Source organism: Theobroma cacao, chromosome 8, assembly GCF_000208745.1.
Source record: "Theobroma cacao cultivar B97-61/B2 chromosome 8, Criollo_cocoa_genome_V2, whole genome shotgun sequence".
In the NCBI taxonomy this organism is placed as follows: Eukaryota; Viridiplantae; Streptophyta; class Magnoliopsida; order Malvales; family Malvaceae; genus Theobroma; species Theobroma cacao.
In genome coordinates this window covers 15,836,950-15,856,457 of record NC_030857.1, presented here as the reverse complement: position 1 = coordinate 15,856,457, position 19,508 = coordinate 15,836,950, and the positions used below count along the sequence as shown (strand labels likewise).

Here is a 19,508-nt window from a genome sequence, read left to right as displayed (position 1 = left end):
GAAAAAATAATGATGTTTTAAAATATTTTTGAAGTGAGATTGATTTCAAGATTTATGTTTTATGTCTTTTTCAAATATAAAAGATTTAATGTTGATTAATGCAAATTTTTTTATGTTTTAGTAAAATATTCAATATTTATAAAAAACTTTTCCATTTCAGACAGGAAAAAGCTTGAAATTCTTTTTAACCTTATTAAGGGAAATTTAAATTTATTTTTAGAAAATTTAAATTGAAATTGGACTTTGACCGAAAATTCAGAATTCAAAAGCAATGGAATCTTAAGGTACAGAGCTCACGTTAAAAAATCTTTACAGACTTCCAAGGAAAGAGATTCTTCCACGTGGCAATAGTCAAGAAGGTCTTATACGCAGAAGGTAATTCTTCCAACCAACCACCCCCCGCTCTGTCGAGCAGTAGTAGCGAGTACAAAAAAACTCATCAAAACAAAGCGAGTGGATAAAGTATGTTGAGGTCCCCCACCCCTTCAATTTTTGAAAGAGCGCCAAAACTGGCCTTTTTGAATTCAAACAGCCAACTCCGACATGCCACTTCCGAATAAACGAACATCATCGCCCTTTGCTGAGTATCTCTCAGGCTATTCTTCTTCAACAACTTTCGGAGAAAACAACAATGGATTTTTGCTGTTTCATTTGAATTTCCATTAGATTTCCCTCTATTGTCTTTTCCTAATTGTTGTTGAGAGATGGATTTTCAATACATGAAGAGAAAAGAACTGCAGGCGTTGTGTAAAAAGCACGGCGTCCCTGCAAATTTAACCAACCGTGAAATGGCGAATCAGTTGGCTTCCATTTTTAAGGTACCTTCTCTTTAATTTAATTGTCTTCTTTTTTTTTCTTTTTTGATTTTTGTCCAAATATAGTTTTTCTTTAATTTCTGCTACTGCGCGTTTGGCTGCCGATGCGCAATGAATTGGTGAACTAAGACCGACATTCGACAAAATGATTAGCTTTCCGTTGTTATTTTTTTGTTAATTTTCTGTATGTTTAATTATTTTGAAGATTAGAAAACAGGTAATGTTGTGAGTTCCTTCTTTTTCTGTAGATCTGAGAGTAAATTTATATAAACGGGAATTCTGAAGAAAGAAAAAGCAACAGAAAGCATCAAATTCTAAATTTCGGTCATGGAATTTGACTTGTTTTCTCTACTTTACTGAGAGTTAAGCATTAGAAATTTAAACTCCACGTTAGCAGTTATTTTTACTGCTGGCCTTCTATGAAATAAAAAACAAAAAAAAGTGCATTCAAATAGAAAAGCAGACATATTTTTTAAGTTTTAAATATTAAAATTTTCAGTTTTGTGGAAAAACAAAAAATGTTTGAATTGCTATTATTTGAGTTTATATGAAGAGATCATATATGACAAAAAGCAAGTAGCAACATAACTACTCTATGTTACATTAATTCACTTCAATCATATTATAACGCTATTGTCTTATTTCTTTTCATGCCTTGAGCAGGAAAATGAAGAGCTCGTTTCATTAGAAAAGTTGACCACAAATCCGGAAGAAATAGGTAGTGAAACTGGAGCTGAGGTTGCTAAAAAGCAGGCAAGGAAAGTCAGGTTTAGCCCTGAAAATCAAACCATTGTGTATGAGGTTTCTGTCTATAGGCGGCCTGGAAGAAGGTCTAGGAAGCAAATGTTGTCCAAAAATCCTGCCCAGGTTATTGAAAATGCTCCAAAAAGTGAAGATATTAGGAAGGCTGAGGACTGCCAAGTTAGAGTCACAAGGTCTGGAGTGCAAAGTACAGTTGAAGATGATGTAAATATGGTTTCTACGCCTTCTGTTGGGAGGAAGAGAGGGAGAGGAGGCATGAAGAATAAAGATTCTGAGATGATTAATATTGGTAAATCTGAGGTGTTAGAAATGGGTTACAGAGATGATGTCAAGATTTGTAATGATGAAGTGACTGGTGGGGTAAGTAGGAGGCAGTTAAGAAGGAGGAAGAATGTGACACACGAAGATTCAAAGAAGATAAGGAAGGGTAAAGGAGGTGATGAGGTTCATATGTTGGATGAAAGTTCTGAAGAGAGTTATGTTGTTTGTGAGGATGTGGGATCCAAAAATGGCTCCAAGCAACCAACAAGGAATGCTAGAAAGGAAGATCAGTCTGTGGCATTGAGCAATGAAGTGGAAAAGGCTGAAGTTGTTTCTAGGGTAACGCGGCAGTCAAGGGCACAATCAAAAAATGTAGCTTCCATGGTAAAAAGTGAAGTTAAAATAGTTGAGGTACAGAGAAGATGTGAAGAGGTTCTTCAACTCAAAAAACCTCAGAAAGGTAGAGGGAAAAGTGCTTTGAGACAGAAAATTGTGCCTCAAAGGGTGAGAGCTGAAAACAGTTTACTTGTGCTAGAAGGTGCTGAAGCAGAGAAGCCTTTGAGGCGATCCAATCGTAATGCGGAGAAAGATTGTGCCAAAACTGCTAAAAGTGAAACTCAGGTAACTAAGGTTCCTGGAGGAGATATTGCCTTTGAAAAACCTTCAGAATGTTTAAGCAGTTATTCTTCCAGCGGAAAAACTGTTGTGTGTCAGAGTTCTAAGGGGGAAAATGAGGAAGAACTCGTGAAAAGGGAGACCAGAAAACGAACTAGGACTACTGACCTGGATGCAATTGTGGAACATAGTGGTGAGATTGAGAGGGCCGAGTATGCGTTTACTTCTCAAGACCAAGCCCCTTTGAGGCGGAGCAGACGCAAGACTGTAATTCTAAACACTCCTGCTCCTACTAATGCCGAGTTGGCGAATAAAGAAGATATTGGCCAAATGTTGCAGTTTAGAGCACCATTTGTAGGGAAAGAGGTGACTGAAGAATTACCTAGAAGGTCGAGTCGAAATGTTTCTAGATATAATTCACCAGGAACCTCTAAAGAAGATCAAATTGCTTTTACCAAAAAAGACTCTGGAGTGAAGCAGCAAAGGCAAGAGCCTATTCTGGAAGAAGAAACTTCTGTTGCAGAGCATCATCCTATCGAAGAGAAAGCCCAAAGAAGATCTAATCGTATTGCTTCTAGAAGTTCCTCTGTTGCACCTCCCTGTCCAACTGCCAGTGTTGTCAAGAAGAAGCAACAAAGCAAATCTAGAATCACAATTATAGAGGCAGCTGCACTTTCTGAGAGTCTTCTGGCTCCTGGAGAATTACCAGCTGGTAAGGATGAGTTAGTTGTAGAAGAAAGTGCAGGGAACAAAAATGATCTTAGTTTGAATGTCAGCAAACAGACAGCCAAGAACTCTGAGAGATGCTCTAACAAAAAGAGACAGGGATTGACGAGAAATTCTGGAGCAAAGAAGCAGTGTGGATTTGCAGAGGCCTCTCCTCTATCTCTTGACCTGGAAGAACTCAAGGACTCTACTGGAAATATGGAGAAAACTCTGATTAGAACATCTGCGAAGTTCGTAGGCCTTTCTACAGACCAAGAAATGCATCAGGCTGCTGACAAATCTATGGTGGGTTATGAGAAGGAAACCAATTTAGTGGAAGATGACAGAGAGAAATTGGTCCATGGTGGCAATGTTGAGAGTGAAGAGAATTGTATGTCATGTAAGTCTGTCAATACAAAATGCATACTGGATGATGCTAAATGCTCAGACCCCAAACTCCTAGAATTTGAAGGTAAACACGCGGTGGATTTTTCTGGGATGACCTTTCCAGCAGAAAGCCAAGGTGGGTCAAATGCTCAAATTATGTTTTTTTGCAAAATTGAATCTTGTAAATGATTTTTATTCACTAGATGAATTCATTTGTTTGATTATTCCTCTCTTCCTTGGCTGTAGATAATGTAATAGATAGAGCTGAAATCACTGTCAATACTGCAGGACATGGAATGTCTGATCAAGAAAAGAAGGAAGATATAAAAGCAATGGACACACATTCTGCGTATGAATCTTTGGTTGTTTACAAGGAGGATAGAAGCCCCGTGGAAAGTGAGAAAGAGCAGTTGGTCCAGGTTGATACTGCTGACAGTGAGATAAATTGTCATGAGTTAAGTTGGTATCTAACTGGAAGAGGTGCTGTTGATGACCCAAATAACGTTATCAACCTGGATTCATCTGAGATAACTTCTCTAGCTAATGGTTTTTCATTAGCGGATCAAATGGATCTTACTGGTGAGTAGTGAGTGTATTCAGTGTTGATTTCGGAAGAAACGGTATTATGTTAATTGTTACTTGCTCCCTATGCACAGGTGCAACCTTCACCGCCGTGAACCTAGAGACACAATTGGAGACAGAGCCACCAAGGGGTGAAAACACTAACTTTGCGAGTGATAATGCTGAAGATAGTAGAACTTCTTTTGGAGAGGATCAGATCTTAGTGGAATTAAAAGTTGCCAATGTCACTGCTGCTGAATCTGTCAGGGAGGCAACTTTTAAGGATCACCTGAATGAATTTGGTGAAAGTAGTGGTTTGAAGAGAGGGTCAGAAAATGCCCTCAAGAAAGCTGAAGAAATGATTGCTACTGATTTTTCTGATAAAGAAGGAATTCCACACATAGAAAGTTCTGATAAGGCTACTGAAATTCAAGAAAGTAGTGCTGAATTCCATTTTGCTATTACTGAAATTGGTGCTCAAAAGACCACAGAAATCCAGCAGAGCTCACATAGCCACACTGCTGCCCCAGAAACTCCATGTGGACCTGCACCAGAAACCCAAGGTGTGTGAAAATCCTTTCCTTTCCTTTTTAGCTATTTGGAACATATAATTCTGTACAGACCACATTTTTTATAGTTTTTTCTTCATTGCAGTCAAAGAAAAAACTTGCTGGGTTGAAGCTGCTGTTGAGACTTCAGGAAGTGAGATGTCCAATCAAGAAATGATTGAAAATATGATTCTAGAAAATTCACATTGTGTTTGTGAATCTGTATTAATCCATAAGGAGAATACCAGATTGGTGAAAAATGATGAAGAGATAAGGATCGATGATGATACTTTTGAGGGTGGAATGAAATATCAGTCTTGTCTTGCCTTGAATGGAACAGGTGCTATGGATGATTCTAACTTGGTTGAACCTAGAATGGTTGTTTGTCCTGAGATAAATTCTCCAGCTGACGGTTCCTCTTCAGCTAGCCAAGCAGACCTTGCAGGTGAGCGAGTTCATGTACTTTTGATGCTACAAGTGAACTGTACAATATTAAATTTCTTAGTTGCTCACTTAGTGCTTGCTAATTTGCAGGAAAAACTTCAAGTCATATAGAACAGGAGAAAATATTGGAGACAGAAGAACCATTAACAGTGGAAAACGTGAACTCTATAAATGATAATATGGATGCTAAAAGAAGTAGAACTCCTGTCGAGGAGGATCACATAAAAGTGCAATTGGAAGATGCCAATGTGATTGCTGCTGAATCAATTGGGGAAGTAATTTTCAATGATCTCCTGAATGAACTTGGTGAAAGTATTGGTTTGAAGAGAGGGTCAGAAACTCCCTTGAAGAAAACTGAAAAACTGAGTGCTACTGAGTTTTCTGATGCGGGAGCAATTTCTCTCCCCGAAACTTCCACCAAGGCTTCTGAAAAGCAAGATTATAGAGCTGAAATTGATATTGTTACCAAAATAACTGGCACACCAAATATTACAGAAATCAAGTGGAGTTCAAGTAGTGACACTACTGCCTTCAGAACTCCATTTGGACTTGCACCACAAAGCCAAGGTGTGTGAAATTCATTTTCTTTCTTTAGTTATAAGCATTTTAGAACATTTAATTCAATGAGAACATTGTCTGATCTTTGTTTCTTCATTCCACTTGAAGATAAACTATGCAACGCTGGAATTATTGTCGGAATTGCCAGAAGTGAGATGTGCAATCAAGATGAGGAAACCAGTTTGGTGGAGGATGACAAGGAAATAGTGATCCAGGATGATACCGTTGAGGGTAAAGTAAAATATCATCATTTTCTTTCTTTAAATAAAACAGGTGCTCTTGATGAAGTTTTGGTTGAACCTAGAATGGTTGAATTTGAAAGCAATGTTAACAACATGAACTGTTTTGAGATGGCCTCTCTGGCTGATGTTTGCTCTGCAGCCAGTCAATCAAATCTTGCAGGTGAGTTTATTTTTGATGTCATAATGAACCATACCATGTTCATTTTCTTAATTGCCCACATGTGCTTGATAATGTGCAGGTGAAACTTCAAATAAGTTAAAACAGGAGAAAGTATTGGAGTCAGAAAAATCATCAATGAGTGAAAATGTGAATGACGAAAGTGATAAGGAGGAGGTTGAAGATGACAACAATCCTGCTCAAGAGGATCAGAATTCAAAGCACCTAGAAGATGCCACCATGACTGCTGCTGAACCAGTTAAGGAGGTAGTTGTCTGTGATCACTGGAATGAACTCTGTGCAAGTTGTGGTTCGAAGAAGTTTGAAGTTTCCTTGAAGAAAGCAGAAGGAACAAGTACCAATCATTCTTCTGGAAAAGGAATGGTTCACACTGAAAGTTCAGTTGAGATTAATGAAAACAGTGATGCCACTGCCAAAATCCATACAATTACTGCTGAAACTGGTGAAAAAATAATTATGGGAATGCAATGGAGCTTGAGTGGTCACGATACAACTTTTAGAAGTCCACATAGACCTGAAGTAGGCAGCCAGGATATGCTAGGTACGTTTACATTTCACTTTATATGTATTACCTTTTCAGAATAGTGAATGCTGATAAGAGTGTTTATTTATTAGATCAAGGCAATTGTTTGATTGAATCTTCTTACTTACACTTGCAGGTACAATAAATAGAGTTGAAAATGCTGTGAGAAATACAGGATATGGAATCTGTAGTCGCCAAAAGATTGAAGAAATTGTGAAAATAGTGCAAAATGAACATAAGGAGACAATAAATACTGAAAGAGGATTGTTTGTTGGAGAAAAAAAGTTACTTGATGAGGATTCTGAAGGAGAATTTTTGGCGGATGGTGCTTGTCATCTACTTTCAGACAGCATAGATGGTGAATGTGCAAAAGATAAACGAAATGACATCGCAGAGGGAAGCTTTAACAATGTTTCAGTTGAGACGCAGGAGAAGCATACCTGTGAAGTTTTTGATGGTGAGGGAACTGATGCTGTTTCATCAGAAGAAAAGGATAATGACATATTTGAAAGTGCTTCTCATGCTGATGTTTCTCCACAATGTGAGTGCAGATTAGGATCTTGCATAATCTTTTTCTTTTTTCCTTTTTGTTAAAATACTTCTTCCTGTTGCTTGATTCTGTGGTAGATGATATTTTACCTGGATGTTCTCTTTCTTGCTGGTCCTGGTTCTCTTGACAACAGCATTTGTTTTCTGTCAGTTCAAATCTATGAAGACTTATAAATACAAATAAAGCTAGTATTGTTGTTGCACTTTTGGAGGCTGGGATGTTCTTTTGCAAATAACAAAGGAATTTTATTGACTTTATTTGCTAAAGGGATGCAATTTATCATTTAATGCACCAATTAAGAATAATGGTGCTATGAGAAAAGATGAAAATTCCACTCAAGGTCCTTAAGTATTAAACTATCTAAAGAAAAATGAGATAGATTTTATTACTGCTTTTTTTTTGTTGATTATTTCTTTGAAAGGACTTGTTCTTTCTGACTGGTTCAGGTATTTGTAACGGGAAATTGCCAGTCAGGAATAACATGCAAGAAAAATTGGAGCCAGTTTGCATGGATAATGAGAATAGTAGGACCAAAATTCCAACACATTTTTCGTCTCAAAATGCATTGAAGCAGTTGGATAATGAAAGTGAGGCTGTGAAGCAAGGTGCTGGAATTGGGGAAGTCCATGCTTTTAGTAATGCCAGTCAAGCTTTGCGATTAGAGGAATTGACTGCATCCATTAGTTCAGAACCTTTTTCTATGAGGCTTCATGATCATGTGCTTGATGATGGAGGAAGGAATTGTCAGGGTGAAATTGTTATGGATCAGCCTAACGACTTTGCTGCAACCATGGATGGCAATGGAATTAGTGCTAGTAGAGAAACAAATGTTGGACAGGATGATAATATGATGGAGGAAATAGCAATATCTGCCCTGAAAGTTAAGCTTGGCGACCATGGTGGTTGCAAGGTGGATGCAAAGTTGTATGAGACCAATATGAGTGCATTAGAGACAATGTTTCAAGAAACTGATGTTTCTGGGCTGGTGCATACTAAATTTCCAGAAGAGATGCCAAATGCATCTGTCAGAAGTACTTTACCATTTGAAAAGCCAAACTGTGGTGATCTTGATGATCAGAGTGAAGAGGTTGCACCCGAACGTGATTGTAGCTCTTCCATTGGATTAGATGGTTTGAGATCAACTGTTGGTGTTATTTTGGACAACAATTCACAGGTTGGCACACTGGAAAGCACTTTCAATAGTAATGATCCTCAATCTGGAACAGAAGCTGAAGACCCTAATGTAAATGATAGTGGTCCATATGGTATGTTGGATTACATCTCTGCAAACACTCATCATGTAGCAAATGAATTTAATGCTGCTTTAATGGTTGAAGAAGCAGGGTCTGAGGATGGTGGAAAAACACCTATTTCTCATCAGAGATCTTTAGGCAGTGGTAAACAAGGTGTCCCATCATATGCTAATTCACCTTGTAGCAAGCCTGAAACTAATATAGGTAGTTCTACTCTTTTATGCTCGAGCATCCCAGTGTCATGTGGTGAGTACTTTAGATAACCAAACTTTTATGTTCCAGTTACTTTCTTTAAATGCTGATGAAATTTTAAGTTGATGCAATTATGCCTCTTAACTAGCATTACATCAAAAGTATGATTAGATGGCTTTTTTGGCATTTGTATAAAATGAGATGATTTTTGTTTTTTTTTTTCTTGTTCCTGTGGCACAGCAGAAAAAGAAAAACTTCATCCACAAGTTATGGATGATGTCGATGAAGTGGGGGGAACTAAAATCTCTATTGACCGCAAAGGTATAGTTGTTAATTGGTTTGAGCCGTTAATTCTTGACTTAGCTTTACACACTCAAAGGTTGTAGATTTATTTTCATGATAAAGAAGAGGTAACTCTAATTACATGGGTTTGCTCATTCATGACCATGATATAGTTGCAAGGCGGGAAAGAGATGGGCGCCAAATAAATACTGGAGGTTTTAGTGATGTAATTGATGGTTCCCTAGTAGAAAAGATCAAGGGAGATCCTGATGAAATTGCTGAAACAAAGTCTGATGATTGTGAAGGTTCAGTTAAAACAGCCACATTCATGGATGGCAACGACAGTTTGGTTGTGAATCAGCCTCCATGTTTGGATGCAAGCAAGAGTTGTGATCTGCAGACTGAGGAACCACGTGGCTTCCATTTGCATGATAATATAGCTGGTGAGTCCAGGGAAGTAGGAAGCTGCAGTAAAGTGGACATTGTTTCTTTAGTGAAACCTGAGATGGTTGTCGATTGCCTTTCCATTTCCTCAATTTGTGCTACTTCTGATGGTAAGTTCTCCAATCCCTTCGTTGCAGGTACAGATTTGTAGAAAGCAATCGCTCTTTAAGAATAGTACAGCAAAATTTGCATTCACTGATGGTGTTGTAATGGAACAGAAGAACATAAACACTTGGAGAATCCTGATGAATCACATATCTTAACCAACATGGAGATGAGTTTGTCTTTGGCTGATGAAGATGAAGTTAAAGAACCAGATGCAAAGGCTGGTGACAGTAATTGTGCTGCTCTAGACAAGACCATCACAGAATGCATTTCAAGTGACCTTAAAAAGCAGGATTATGTTGCCTGCTCAGATGCTGAGGATATACAATTCTCAGTGCAAAAGGATGGTCCAGAAACAATGGAGATGAGAAAAGATGTCTCAGGGCTGGATGCAGCAATGGCAGATAAATCTCCCGTACTAAAGAATTCAGAAGTTGCTACAGGTAGACAGAACATCAGTTTCTTCATTCATAGTTTCATTCTCAGTGATAGGCAGCAGGAGCCAATTCCTCCCGTTTTTGTTTCATTGATTTTGTTGCAGCTGTTGAGCGTGAAGAAGCCTTCATGTCACAACTAAAATTGCCATCATCTCAAAAGAAAAATGTGACTACAAAAAAGGAGGGGAGCAAGAGCGTGAGTGTTAAGCAATTGACTTCGTCCATACTGAAAAGTAAGAGCAAGTCTCGTTTGACCCAAAGAACACCAAAGCGACTGATAATACATGACATGAAGGAGAATGAGGTTAGCACTAAGAAGGGGCAAATAGGCAACATGACAACGCCAAAAGCATCATCCAAGAGGCGTCCTCTTGAGCTCTGGAAGTATTAGACCCAACTGTTTTTTGCGCTTCTTTTGTAGAATGGTGAACATTTCCATGAGAATGGGCACGGGTAGGGTAAGGTAACCCATTTTTCTACTACATATGAGCATACCTCATGCATTGTTTGTTTGTAAAATTGTGAAAAGATTTCATGTTTGTATTGCGCACATTGGATTTTGTTGTCTGTTTTGATTATTTGGAAGCTCAGATGTATAACTTGCAATGACACATTAATTTACAGACTCTGCTTGATTATTATGTATTTCTAAGCTTACGGTTTGCTCTACTTTCCAACAAACAAGACATAAAGAAAGAAAGAAAGCATTCAATGTGGATATCCAGGGGTGGGTGATGGTTTGCTGCCGACACAGGCTGCGGCAATCTTACTGGCAAAGACAATGGAGACGCTGCCTACAAATCCCAATCCAAGTTTTGGAGCAGACAAATTCCATGGAATTCATGTGAAGTCCCTTATTGAGAAGGGAATGTACATATTATGGATAAAACTAAAACTGTTTTCTCTTCTCTGGAGATTACAAGGACTTTTTATGAAAATTCAACCCCTTTCTAACCCACAAAATCCACATGTATGTAAAGAATCAATGAAAATTCAACAGAACAATTGTTGGATCCCAGTTCTATGTATCTACAAACACCATGCAACCGTGTGGCATTAAGGGATGCCTTCATCTTTTGACAAAAAACGCAGCCGATTTTTATGCAGTTTTCAGACAGCCTTTCTTCACGAAACACATCCATCTTTTTCAGTATTTTTAGTCACAGTTCAACCCGCACACTTCTAAAACAATACCTCCTTTTGATGTAAATGGGTTGACCCGAGCCCACAAAAGAGAGAAGATCGAAGCTAAAAGTATTGACCAAACCACGATGATGGTGGGAAGCCTCTCTTGTTTCCCCATCAACCCCTTGAGGAACGGGTAAAGATGAACAATGACCCAGAACGCAAAGAACAGTCTACCAAATAGAGGCCCCCATGAGTCATATCCATTGGAGATGGCATCTGAAATCCCAACTATGACTCCAATTATGTTGATCAACAACAACGTCATGGGAGGAATCAGTAATGATGTCCACTTGAATATGTACAGCTCGGAAAATTCTCCATCATCTCCTCCTTTTGAGGTGACCATGAAGTTTGTGTTAACACCTGCTAAAACCTTCAGCAGACCCTGAAACAGAGCAAATAGGTGTGATGAGACACCACCAATCACCCAGAACTGCTCATTTCTCCACCAGTCATGTATTCCAACACCTCCCCACTGCATTTCGAGGATACTGGTCACAGCTATGACTACGAAGAGGGACATGAAAAGGATACTGGCATAATTGCTAATCTGCAAAACAGAAAATCAGTATTAGCTGAAATTCTGGCAAGCCAGATTAAATGCGGCATCCAAATTTTGAAATTCCCATGGAATGTCTAGCAATAAGTTTAAGAATACCATAGCTACAGCCCAAAGAGTCTCACTAGTATGTTCCAAACTAACTCAAATGCATCACCTAGCAGGATCTTTAATACCACAAAGGCTCTACCTGAACAAGATTCACGACTCTAATTAAAGCAACTACATTATGTTCTAATCTTGCTCAGCCAGTCCAATTTTGAAATACTAAGATGAATTTAAGCTCCGAAACCTGTTCTTAGAATTAAAAAGAGACAATAAATTTCATAATTATAACAACAAAATTTATTGCTTGCAGTTTAAACACCCCCACCAAAAAAAAAAAAGAAAAAAAGAAGAAATGGGAAAGAAAAATAAAAAATGACATCATATGAGCTTTCCTTTGATGTAGTGAAAGCAAGTTGATCATGATCACTTGTACTGTGACCTACAAACAGTTCTAAACTTACTGGTTCTAGCTGATTATTTTTCTATGCTAATTGATACCAAAATAGTTAGGAAGTATGCATGTTATAAAGATATGCAGCTTAGGATTACCTCAGGGACAATAAACTTTCCAGTAAGGAGACAGACAGCTGGCAAGGTGCAATAAATGAGCAGTGGAATTGATGTCAAAGGGTACACAACTGAGGCTATGTAAGAAAAGCGCTCCAAGGATTTTAATCCACAGCCATACCCATACCATATAGGGCAATGCCTGCTCAAGAAAATTTCAACAGATCCCAGAGCCCACCGTAGAACCTGGTGTAGACGATCTGAGAGGTTAATAGGAGCTGAACCCTTAAATGCAGGCCTTTTGGGAATGCAATATACTGATCGCCAGCCATGGCAGTGCATCTTGAAGCCTGTTAATATATCCTCTGTAACAGAGCCATATATCCACCCAACCTGGATGAAGATTGGAATTGATGAGCATCACTATAAAACATGCAATATTTCAAAAAAAAAAAAAAGCTTCAAAAGACAAATTATTAACTTCAGAACAGTTTCTACGTACTTCTTTCCCCCAATCTGACTTATCTTCATAACCACAACTGATGACATGGATGGCTTCTTTCAAGAGTGATGCAGTAGTTGCTCCTTTTGGAACTCCTCCATCCTCCATAAGTGTTGAAGCAATGAAAACTGGTGATTGCCCAAATTTCTTCTCAAATTTGATTTGTGGCATGAGGGATGACTTTTCATTGTCTATACCTGCAATACGTGATGATGGCACTATAAGTGATAAGGGTCTAACATATCTACTTCAAGCAAGAAAGCATGCATCCAAAACAACGAAATAGGGGATTGATTCTCAGTTAATTATTATATATCCGGAAATATCAAGGTCAAACTTAGATGGGGACAAAAAGTCTGCAAAGGAGACTATTCCGAGATAATTGATGGTTACAACCTAAGAAAGGGATTACATGCCATGAGAAAAAATCTGTGAGACAATTTGCAGATGCATGCTAGAAGCCAATTTGAAAACAACACTTACCTTCAATTCCCTCCTCAATATTTTCTAGAGCATGTATCTGCTTTGAAACCTCCTTGTTATTTTTCTTCTTATCATTGGACTTTGCTTTCCTATTTCTCTTTTTAGATCGGCAACAGCAGCAGCAGCACCATTTTGGCAAACAATTACATGTCTTTCTTGGAGGCTTTTTCTTGACTGGGGCATCATACCCATAAAGTGCCTGCCTCCTGAAGACGCATCCAGTTCCAACATAAATAGGTCCTTGAATTCCATCGAGTCCTTTCATGTTGATCTGTTTTCAGAAAAATAAAAAGATATTATCTTTTCCTTTTAAAAAGAGACATGTCAGTGAAACATTAAAGTTTTCCAGTCTATACATACATCAAAAAATACAACATTGCGATTTGAGTATCTATCATGACGATCAATGCCATCGAATCTTTGAGGAAATTGGACATAGCAGATTTTCTTTCCTGAAATAGGGTCCATCATGAAGCACATAGCTTCACGAAGAGCCTTGCTGTTGTTTATATAGTGATCACAATCAACATTCAGCAGGAAAGGAGCATTGGAGATGATAGCAGAAACGCGCACCTTCATTAATCAGCCAAAAATTATTAACAATTAGATAAATCAGACAACAGACAGATCAGAGGACATGCCAGGCTGAGAGGCTGTGTGTAGTGTATGCATGCACGAGAAGAGAGAGAGAGAGAGAGAGAGAGGTACCAAAGCATTCATGGCCCCAGCCTTTTTGTGGTGATCAAATCCTGGTCTCTTTTCACGAGAAACATATATTAGACGAGGTAATTCATTACCTTCAATATCACGAACACCATCATGACCAAGGAAAACCTATAGTAAGGAGTACCCAATTTTTACCATGTTAATGCATAAGTGGAAATAGCAGAAGGATGGATAGCATCTGAACCAAATCTCAAACAGCATATAAAGAAAACACTTCACCTGGATCATTCCAGGATGATCCCTGACATTGTTTCCTGGCCATGGAGTCCCATCCTGCATTGTCCAACCCTCCTCTGGAACCTTTTGTGCCATGGCAACCAAGCCATTTATTCGAACTTTGAACTCTTCATATTCCCTCTGTATCAACAAATTAACAACACCAGATATGATACATCAATTCTTGAAACCAATTGAAAACACTTTTTTAACAAAAAATGCCATGCATATAATAATAAGGAAACAGTATTTATATGAAGTAATGTTTTCTTTTTCATAATGCAAATGGACAACCTCTCTGCCTCCTAATTTTATGCTTAAGGAATGCAATCTCTCGGTCTACAATTGGTGTCATGTAGCATTTAGAGTAGGTTAATTAAATGGCAGGCGCTTGCCAGCAGCAAACATAATAGAGAAAAGTTACAAACCTTCATGGCACGGCGTTCCCTAATGAATGTTGGATCTACTTTATCTCTCAAATAGTCAACTTTCTGAGCAAAATACCATTCTGGAGCCCGAGGTTCAATGGTGAATTTCTTACAAAATGGTACCCACTTTCTTGCAAATTCAGATGTCTCAGAGAGTGCCTCAAAAGTAAGCATGGCAGCCCCATCATCAGAGACATAGCAGGCTACTTTATCAACTGGATAATCTACAGAAAGGATAGACAGAACTGTATTTGCAGTGATAAGTGGTGGCTCTTTCATTGGATCAACAGTACTCACAAATATGTCTACAGAAGCTAGCTCAGATGGCTTCCCTTCCTTCTCATACCTAAAAAAAACTAATAAAGTAAGTATAAAAATACTAACTAAAACTTAATTCTCTCTAGCATGCACACATGTTTAGAGTCAGAACAGAAGGGAGGAGAGGGAGGGAGAGAGCAATTGAGATGCAGAGAGAGCAAGAGTGGGGAAGGGAAGGGAAGAAACAAAGGTGAAATCACCTCAATGATAATCGATCAAGGTATGTTTCACGTTCAATTGGGTACCATTTTGGGAACTGATCCAGTATCCATGATACAGCAAACCATATTTCACAGATGACTGAAATAAGCCAGAGCACATAAGCATCATTCACAGGATGCAGAATTCTATAGTGCAAAAATAACCCAAGGATCGCAAGTCGCAGCAGGATTATTAATCTGTATGGGTTTATCTTGCTAGAAGGGATTGGTAGTTTCCTTGAAAGTGGCTGCCTGCCTTCATCCATCCTACAATAACACATAAATTTTACATATTTAGTTGAAACTGTCATGAATGTGAAAAAGCTGGTGTCAATGAATTCAACTACTTCTCTAAAATTAGCCTATTGAAGTTGATATTGATTACTATCATGTTTGATGCACAGACCTTTCAACACAGAAAACTGGTGCATTCATTTGCTCACAACGTCAAAGTAAAACATATGTAAAGCAGTAACAAACTATAAAGCCAACAAAACATTAGTTAAAGCAAACATATAAGAAATTGATATCTTTTATGAAGAAAGCGGAGAAAAAATGATTCGCAATGAAGATGCAGATAGTCGTATCATTGCAATATAATAGCTACAAGTTATACCTTGAACCACATTTATGATTAACTGTAGTGGATTGCAGCCAAAAGGGCATAGGATAAAACAATTCAAGCTAGCAATATAATTCATGTGATGTTTCGATAGTGGAAATATCTTCTAGAGATCAATTCAGTTAAATTTACATTCCCATATTACGTGTTTACATGAATGGCACACACCATAACAGAAGGTTACTTGCTGAATCTGGTCACATCAAGATAGCATTGGATGACTCAAATCTGTTAATAGAAATTTGACTCTATAATACAATTTGAAGATGATTTTGGTTTCATTCTTCTGAACTACAAATTAATGATAAAGAGATGAAGTTATTTAAAATTTTTAGCAGAAGCGAAAAACAACACCTATGTTATATAATTAACCATGAATACCCTTAATGATTACCAATGCAGGCTTTAGTTTAACCAGCCAGGTCCTGTTCTGAATCAATTGACAATTTCTATATTCTTGTAACCCAAAAAGAAAGAGTAATCTAGTAAAAAAACAATTGCATGAACAAGCTTCTATAATCTAAACATACTCAGACCTAGCAATAAAGAATTTCAGTATGGTAAAATGCACCTACATTGGCAAATCAGGATCCTCAAACTCATCACCATTAATTCCTTCATGCTTAACCACCTGGAGTTTCTCATTCTGTTTTTTCTTCCATTCCTCCATTCGTTCCTTCCATGCAACAGTTCCATACCCATACACTGCCAAATCTTTCTTAGGATCCATTGGTCTGGGTGGCACTGGAATATCAACAAAAGAAACCATATTAAGCGCTAGACTGAACAAGCATGTAAATCAGAGTAGAGTTCACAGAATTACAACAAATAATCTAAAATTAACTAACAAGTTCAAAAGTATTTCAATTAATCATTTGTAATTAAATTACAAGTTCTCATACATTTCTACCAATCATACGAAATAACTTACAAGTCATGGAAGGATCAGGAATTGGCATTGGATGGACACGTTTTCCACGACTCATAAAGGGAGGAATGATAAGTGCATGCTTATCGGAGGAAATCCCAACATCCTTCATTGGTAATAATTAATTAGATATGTCAATCACCAATGTAATATCAAACTTAAACGAACAAAATTTTTACTGCATAACTAATTTACCTCTTGGCCATATGTCAGGAGAGGGATCTCTGAAGCAACAGAAGCGGCATCCAGCTCTGCCGGGGTGCTTATCCCCGAAACATGAGGTTGGGAACCACGACTGATATTTAGTCGAGCAGAAAGCATGGCAGCAGCAATATGGTGAGGGTCTCTCCTATCATGGTTTGCAATATCGAACTCATTCTCCAAATCATCAGCACCATCCTCCTCCTCATCCCCTTCCACACGGGGGCAACCTGGAATAGGTCACACTGTTAGCTAAAACTATTACCAATTTGCTCTCTAAGGGGTTTTTACTAGAAGATAAACTTATGAAGACTCGCCTTTAATGCGCTTGTATCTGGTTTTACATTGAGGGCATGCTTGATTACCCTCTCTTCTTTCATATTCATAGCAAGGTCTGCATACTGGGAATGCACACTCATTGCAGGCAACAAATGGTTCCCCATCAACTGAAATTTCTATCTCATCTCCACAGATCTGGCAAATCTGCCCGCTTAACTCTTTAACAGATGTCACCTGCAACTCATAGTTACATAACTAACAATGTCAAGCGCCATTAGATCATGAAAATTGCAAATTTCAAAACACCGCATAATAGACTTTAAGCTACCCTAAATCCCAACGAATAAGTGTTTTCAAAAGCTTAAATTACAAAATTTATGCAAAATCAGAGTTGCTAATTCCCTGTATTGGATGCATCTACCAGCACCGAGATCTACAAAGTATAAACTAAATTACTCAGTTGGGATAACAAGGAATGGTTTATGAAAATTGGTTCAGTCGAATCTAGACTGCATGTAACATTATACCAAAAAAAATCCCACCACAAGAGAAGAAATCTTCCGGGAATGTGATAATCTATCAAGCTGAAGAAACAACCAATAGAAGCAAGAGTAAAAATTTTTACTACTCCACAAACCAGAACTAAGAAAATAACCCTCACCAAAGTCCACAAATGGGGGTCCCAAAACAGCCTCAGTTACTAAAATAAGTTCCCAAAACAACTCATTTACCAGCTCTTTCTCCTCCAAATTCCTACACCAACTGTCGGCGTAGCTCATAGCCAGTTGACAAAAAGCTTAAAAAGGAAAAAAGAAACAAACTTTGAAGTCACTTACTCTTGCAATCTCATCAGCATTGATGAGAACAAACTCATTCCTGTTATGAGAACCAGCAACAAGTCTTCCCTTGGTATCCATCTAGCTCCCAACCTCAACAACTCAAAGCTTCAAAAACAAGAGAAACCAACTTCACTATACCTTTCTCTCTTTCTCCTTCATCGCTCAAAACACAAAAAGATTCAAGCTTTACCCTCCTAGCTCTCTCTCTCTCTCTCTCTCAGGCACCCATTACAAGGAACAACAACCCCCTCATTATACAATGAACAAAGAACATATCTTTAGAGAGAGGGAGAGAACCAAATATAGAAATACAGCTACAAATAAAATATGATGTCAATTATTATAATAAAGAAATAGAAATAGTATAATACTGCTATCAAACAAAAAAGAAAATTTTTTTTGTTTTTGTGTGACTGTGTCCGTTTATTGATTGATTCTTTCCTTGAGAGAGAAAGAAAGAGAGAGCTTTGCTAACAAATGGGCATCTCTATTAAAAAGAAAATGAAAACTTTGGGTGGTGTTGATCTGTGACACGAGTCTGATCAAAAGCTTCTTATAGAGAGAGAGAGAGAGAGAAGAGAATATGAAGAAAATGAAAATTCAACGCTTAACACTCAAGGGACGACATAGGGACACAGACAAGAACAGATCAGCAAGAGAGAGGAGAAACCAAATCATACAGATCTACTCTACGTTACATTACATTTACAAATTTCATTGTGTTTTTTTTCCTCTCACATGTAGAAAATTTTGCTTACTTCCCATCTGTAAAGTTGTCTACAGATGAAAAAGATATATCTGTTTCTATGAAACCAAGGTACTAAGAAATTACAATGAGGTTTTGAGTGGGACCCAGATTTTTACTTCTTTTTATTTTATATATATTTTTGGGAAGGTGGAGGTGGTGGGGCCAGGCAGCTGCCCCCCACCGTACCATGGCGGTCTGCTTGGCGGTGATAAAGGGTATTTTTGTAATTCTGATACTTTGAATTCTTTTTTCTTTTTGGATAATAAATTTTGGAGGGTTTTGTTCGCTCACTCTCCTGGCAAAGGGAGGAACGAGGATTCCTGTTAGACACGAGAGAAGAGAATTAAAAGTTAAAAGTAACACACAAAAGAAGAAACGTTAAAAAACAGGGCGTAGCTGAGCAAAGGGGAGTGTCACATTGAACAGGACAAAATTCTCGCGAGAAATTGGGGGGGGAAGATTTTTGTGAAATGACCAAAATGGGCTTAGGATTTCATATAGTAGAAGCTTTGGGATGGGAAAAACCGATCAATGACAATAAGGAGAGCTCCTTTTTACAAGGGACGGTTCTTTTCGATTTTGTGTTGTACGTGAAACGGAAAGGGACAGTCTTGAATGAATTCAGTGATGAGAGTGCTATAACCTAACTTCTTCTTCTTCTTATTATTATTCTTACTTTTACGTAACTTTACTCTTTAAACTGGCTAATAACATAGCTACGCTAATTATAACAACCAAAAGTTGCCCATCTCTTTTGCTTTTTAGGGATCAAGGTTAGATTTGTAGCTTAATAGAGAAGAAAAAGGGCTATGGGTACTAGTCTCATGGTGGATCAGACACGTACTGGCACCATC

The 19,508-nt window shown here is 38.0% G+C and overlaps 2 protein-coding genes across 7 annotated transcripts; one reads left to right on the top strand and one right to left on the bottom strand.

Moving 5' to 3' along the window:
- Positions 550–10,500, top strand: LOC18592650. 6 transcript variants are annotated; one of them, XM_018125785.1, is made up of 14 exons: positions 550–818; positions 1,479–3,681; positions 3,834–4,124; positions 4,202–4,669; positions 4,761–5,099; positions 5,189–5,665; positions 5,765–6,058; positions 6,138–6,617; positions 6,736–7,140; positions 7,596–8,648; positions 8,835–8,915; positions 9,050–9,430; positions 9,539–9,868; positions 9,967–10,500. In XM_018125785.1, the coding sequence occupies exons 1-14, from the start codon at positions 705–707 to the stop codon at positions 10,251–10,253; spliced, it is 7,203 nt and encodes a 2,400-aa protein (XP_017981274.1). In that variant the 5' UTR covers positions 550–704; the 3' UTR covers positions 10,254–10,500. The 6 variants fall into 6 exon arrangements, with proteins under 6 accessions (XP_017981274.1, XP_017981275.1, XP_017981272.1 ...); XM_018125786.1 differs by having other exon boundaries at positions 3,792–4,124; positions 5,765–5,887; XM_018125783.1 differs by having other exon boundaries at positions 3,792–4,124; positions 8,838–8,915.
- LOC18592649 (cellulose synthase A catalytic subunit 5 [UDP-forming]) lies at positions 10,660–17,984 on the bottom strand. The gene is made up of 14 exons (XM_018125788.1): positions 17,904–17,984; positions 17,106–17,301; positions 16,783–17,018; positions 16,591–16,693; positions 16,235–16,403; positions 15,038–15,304; positions 14,520–14,865; positions 14,095–14,232; positions 13,858–13,983; positions 13,510–13,722; positions 13,150–13,420; positions 12,667–12,863; positions 12,207–12,557; positions 10,660–11,600 (listed from the first exon to the last, which is right to left on the bottom strand). The coding sequence occupies exons 1-14, from the start codon at positions 17,982–17,984 to the stop codon at positions 11,019–11,021; spliced, it is 3,276 nt and encodes a 1,091-aa protein (XP_017981277.1). The 3' UTR covers positions 10,660–11,018.

Coding starts and splice junctions, on each gene's coding strand:
- LOC18592650 (XM_018125782.1), top strand. CDS start 705: ATGGATTTTCAATACATGAAGAGAAAAGAACTGCAGGCGTTGTGTAAA. Junction 8,649..8,834: donor GAGCATCCCAGTGTCATGTG/GTGAGTACTTTA, acceptor CCTGTGGCACAG/CAGAAAAAGAAAAACTTCAT. Junction 9,431..9,538: donor AATTTGTGCTACTTCTGATG/GTAAGTTCTCCA, acceptor GTAATGGAACAG/AAGAACATAAACACTTGGAG.
- LOC18592649 (XM_018125788.1), bottom strand. CDS start 17,984: ATGGATACCAAGGGAAGACTTGTTGCTGGTTCTCATAACAGGAATGAG. Junction 17,019..17,105: donor CAGATACAAGCGCATTAAAG/GCGAGTCTTCAT, acceptor GACCTATTCCAG/GTTGCCCCCGTGTGGAAGGG. Junction 12,558..12,666: donor AGTCAGATTGGGGGAAAGAA/GTACGTAGAAAC, acceptor ATCTTCATCCAG/GTTGGGTGGATATATGGCTC.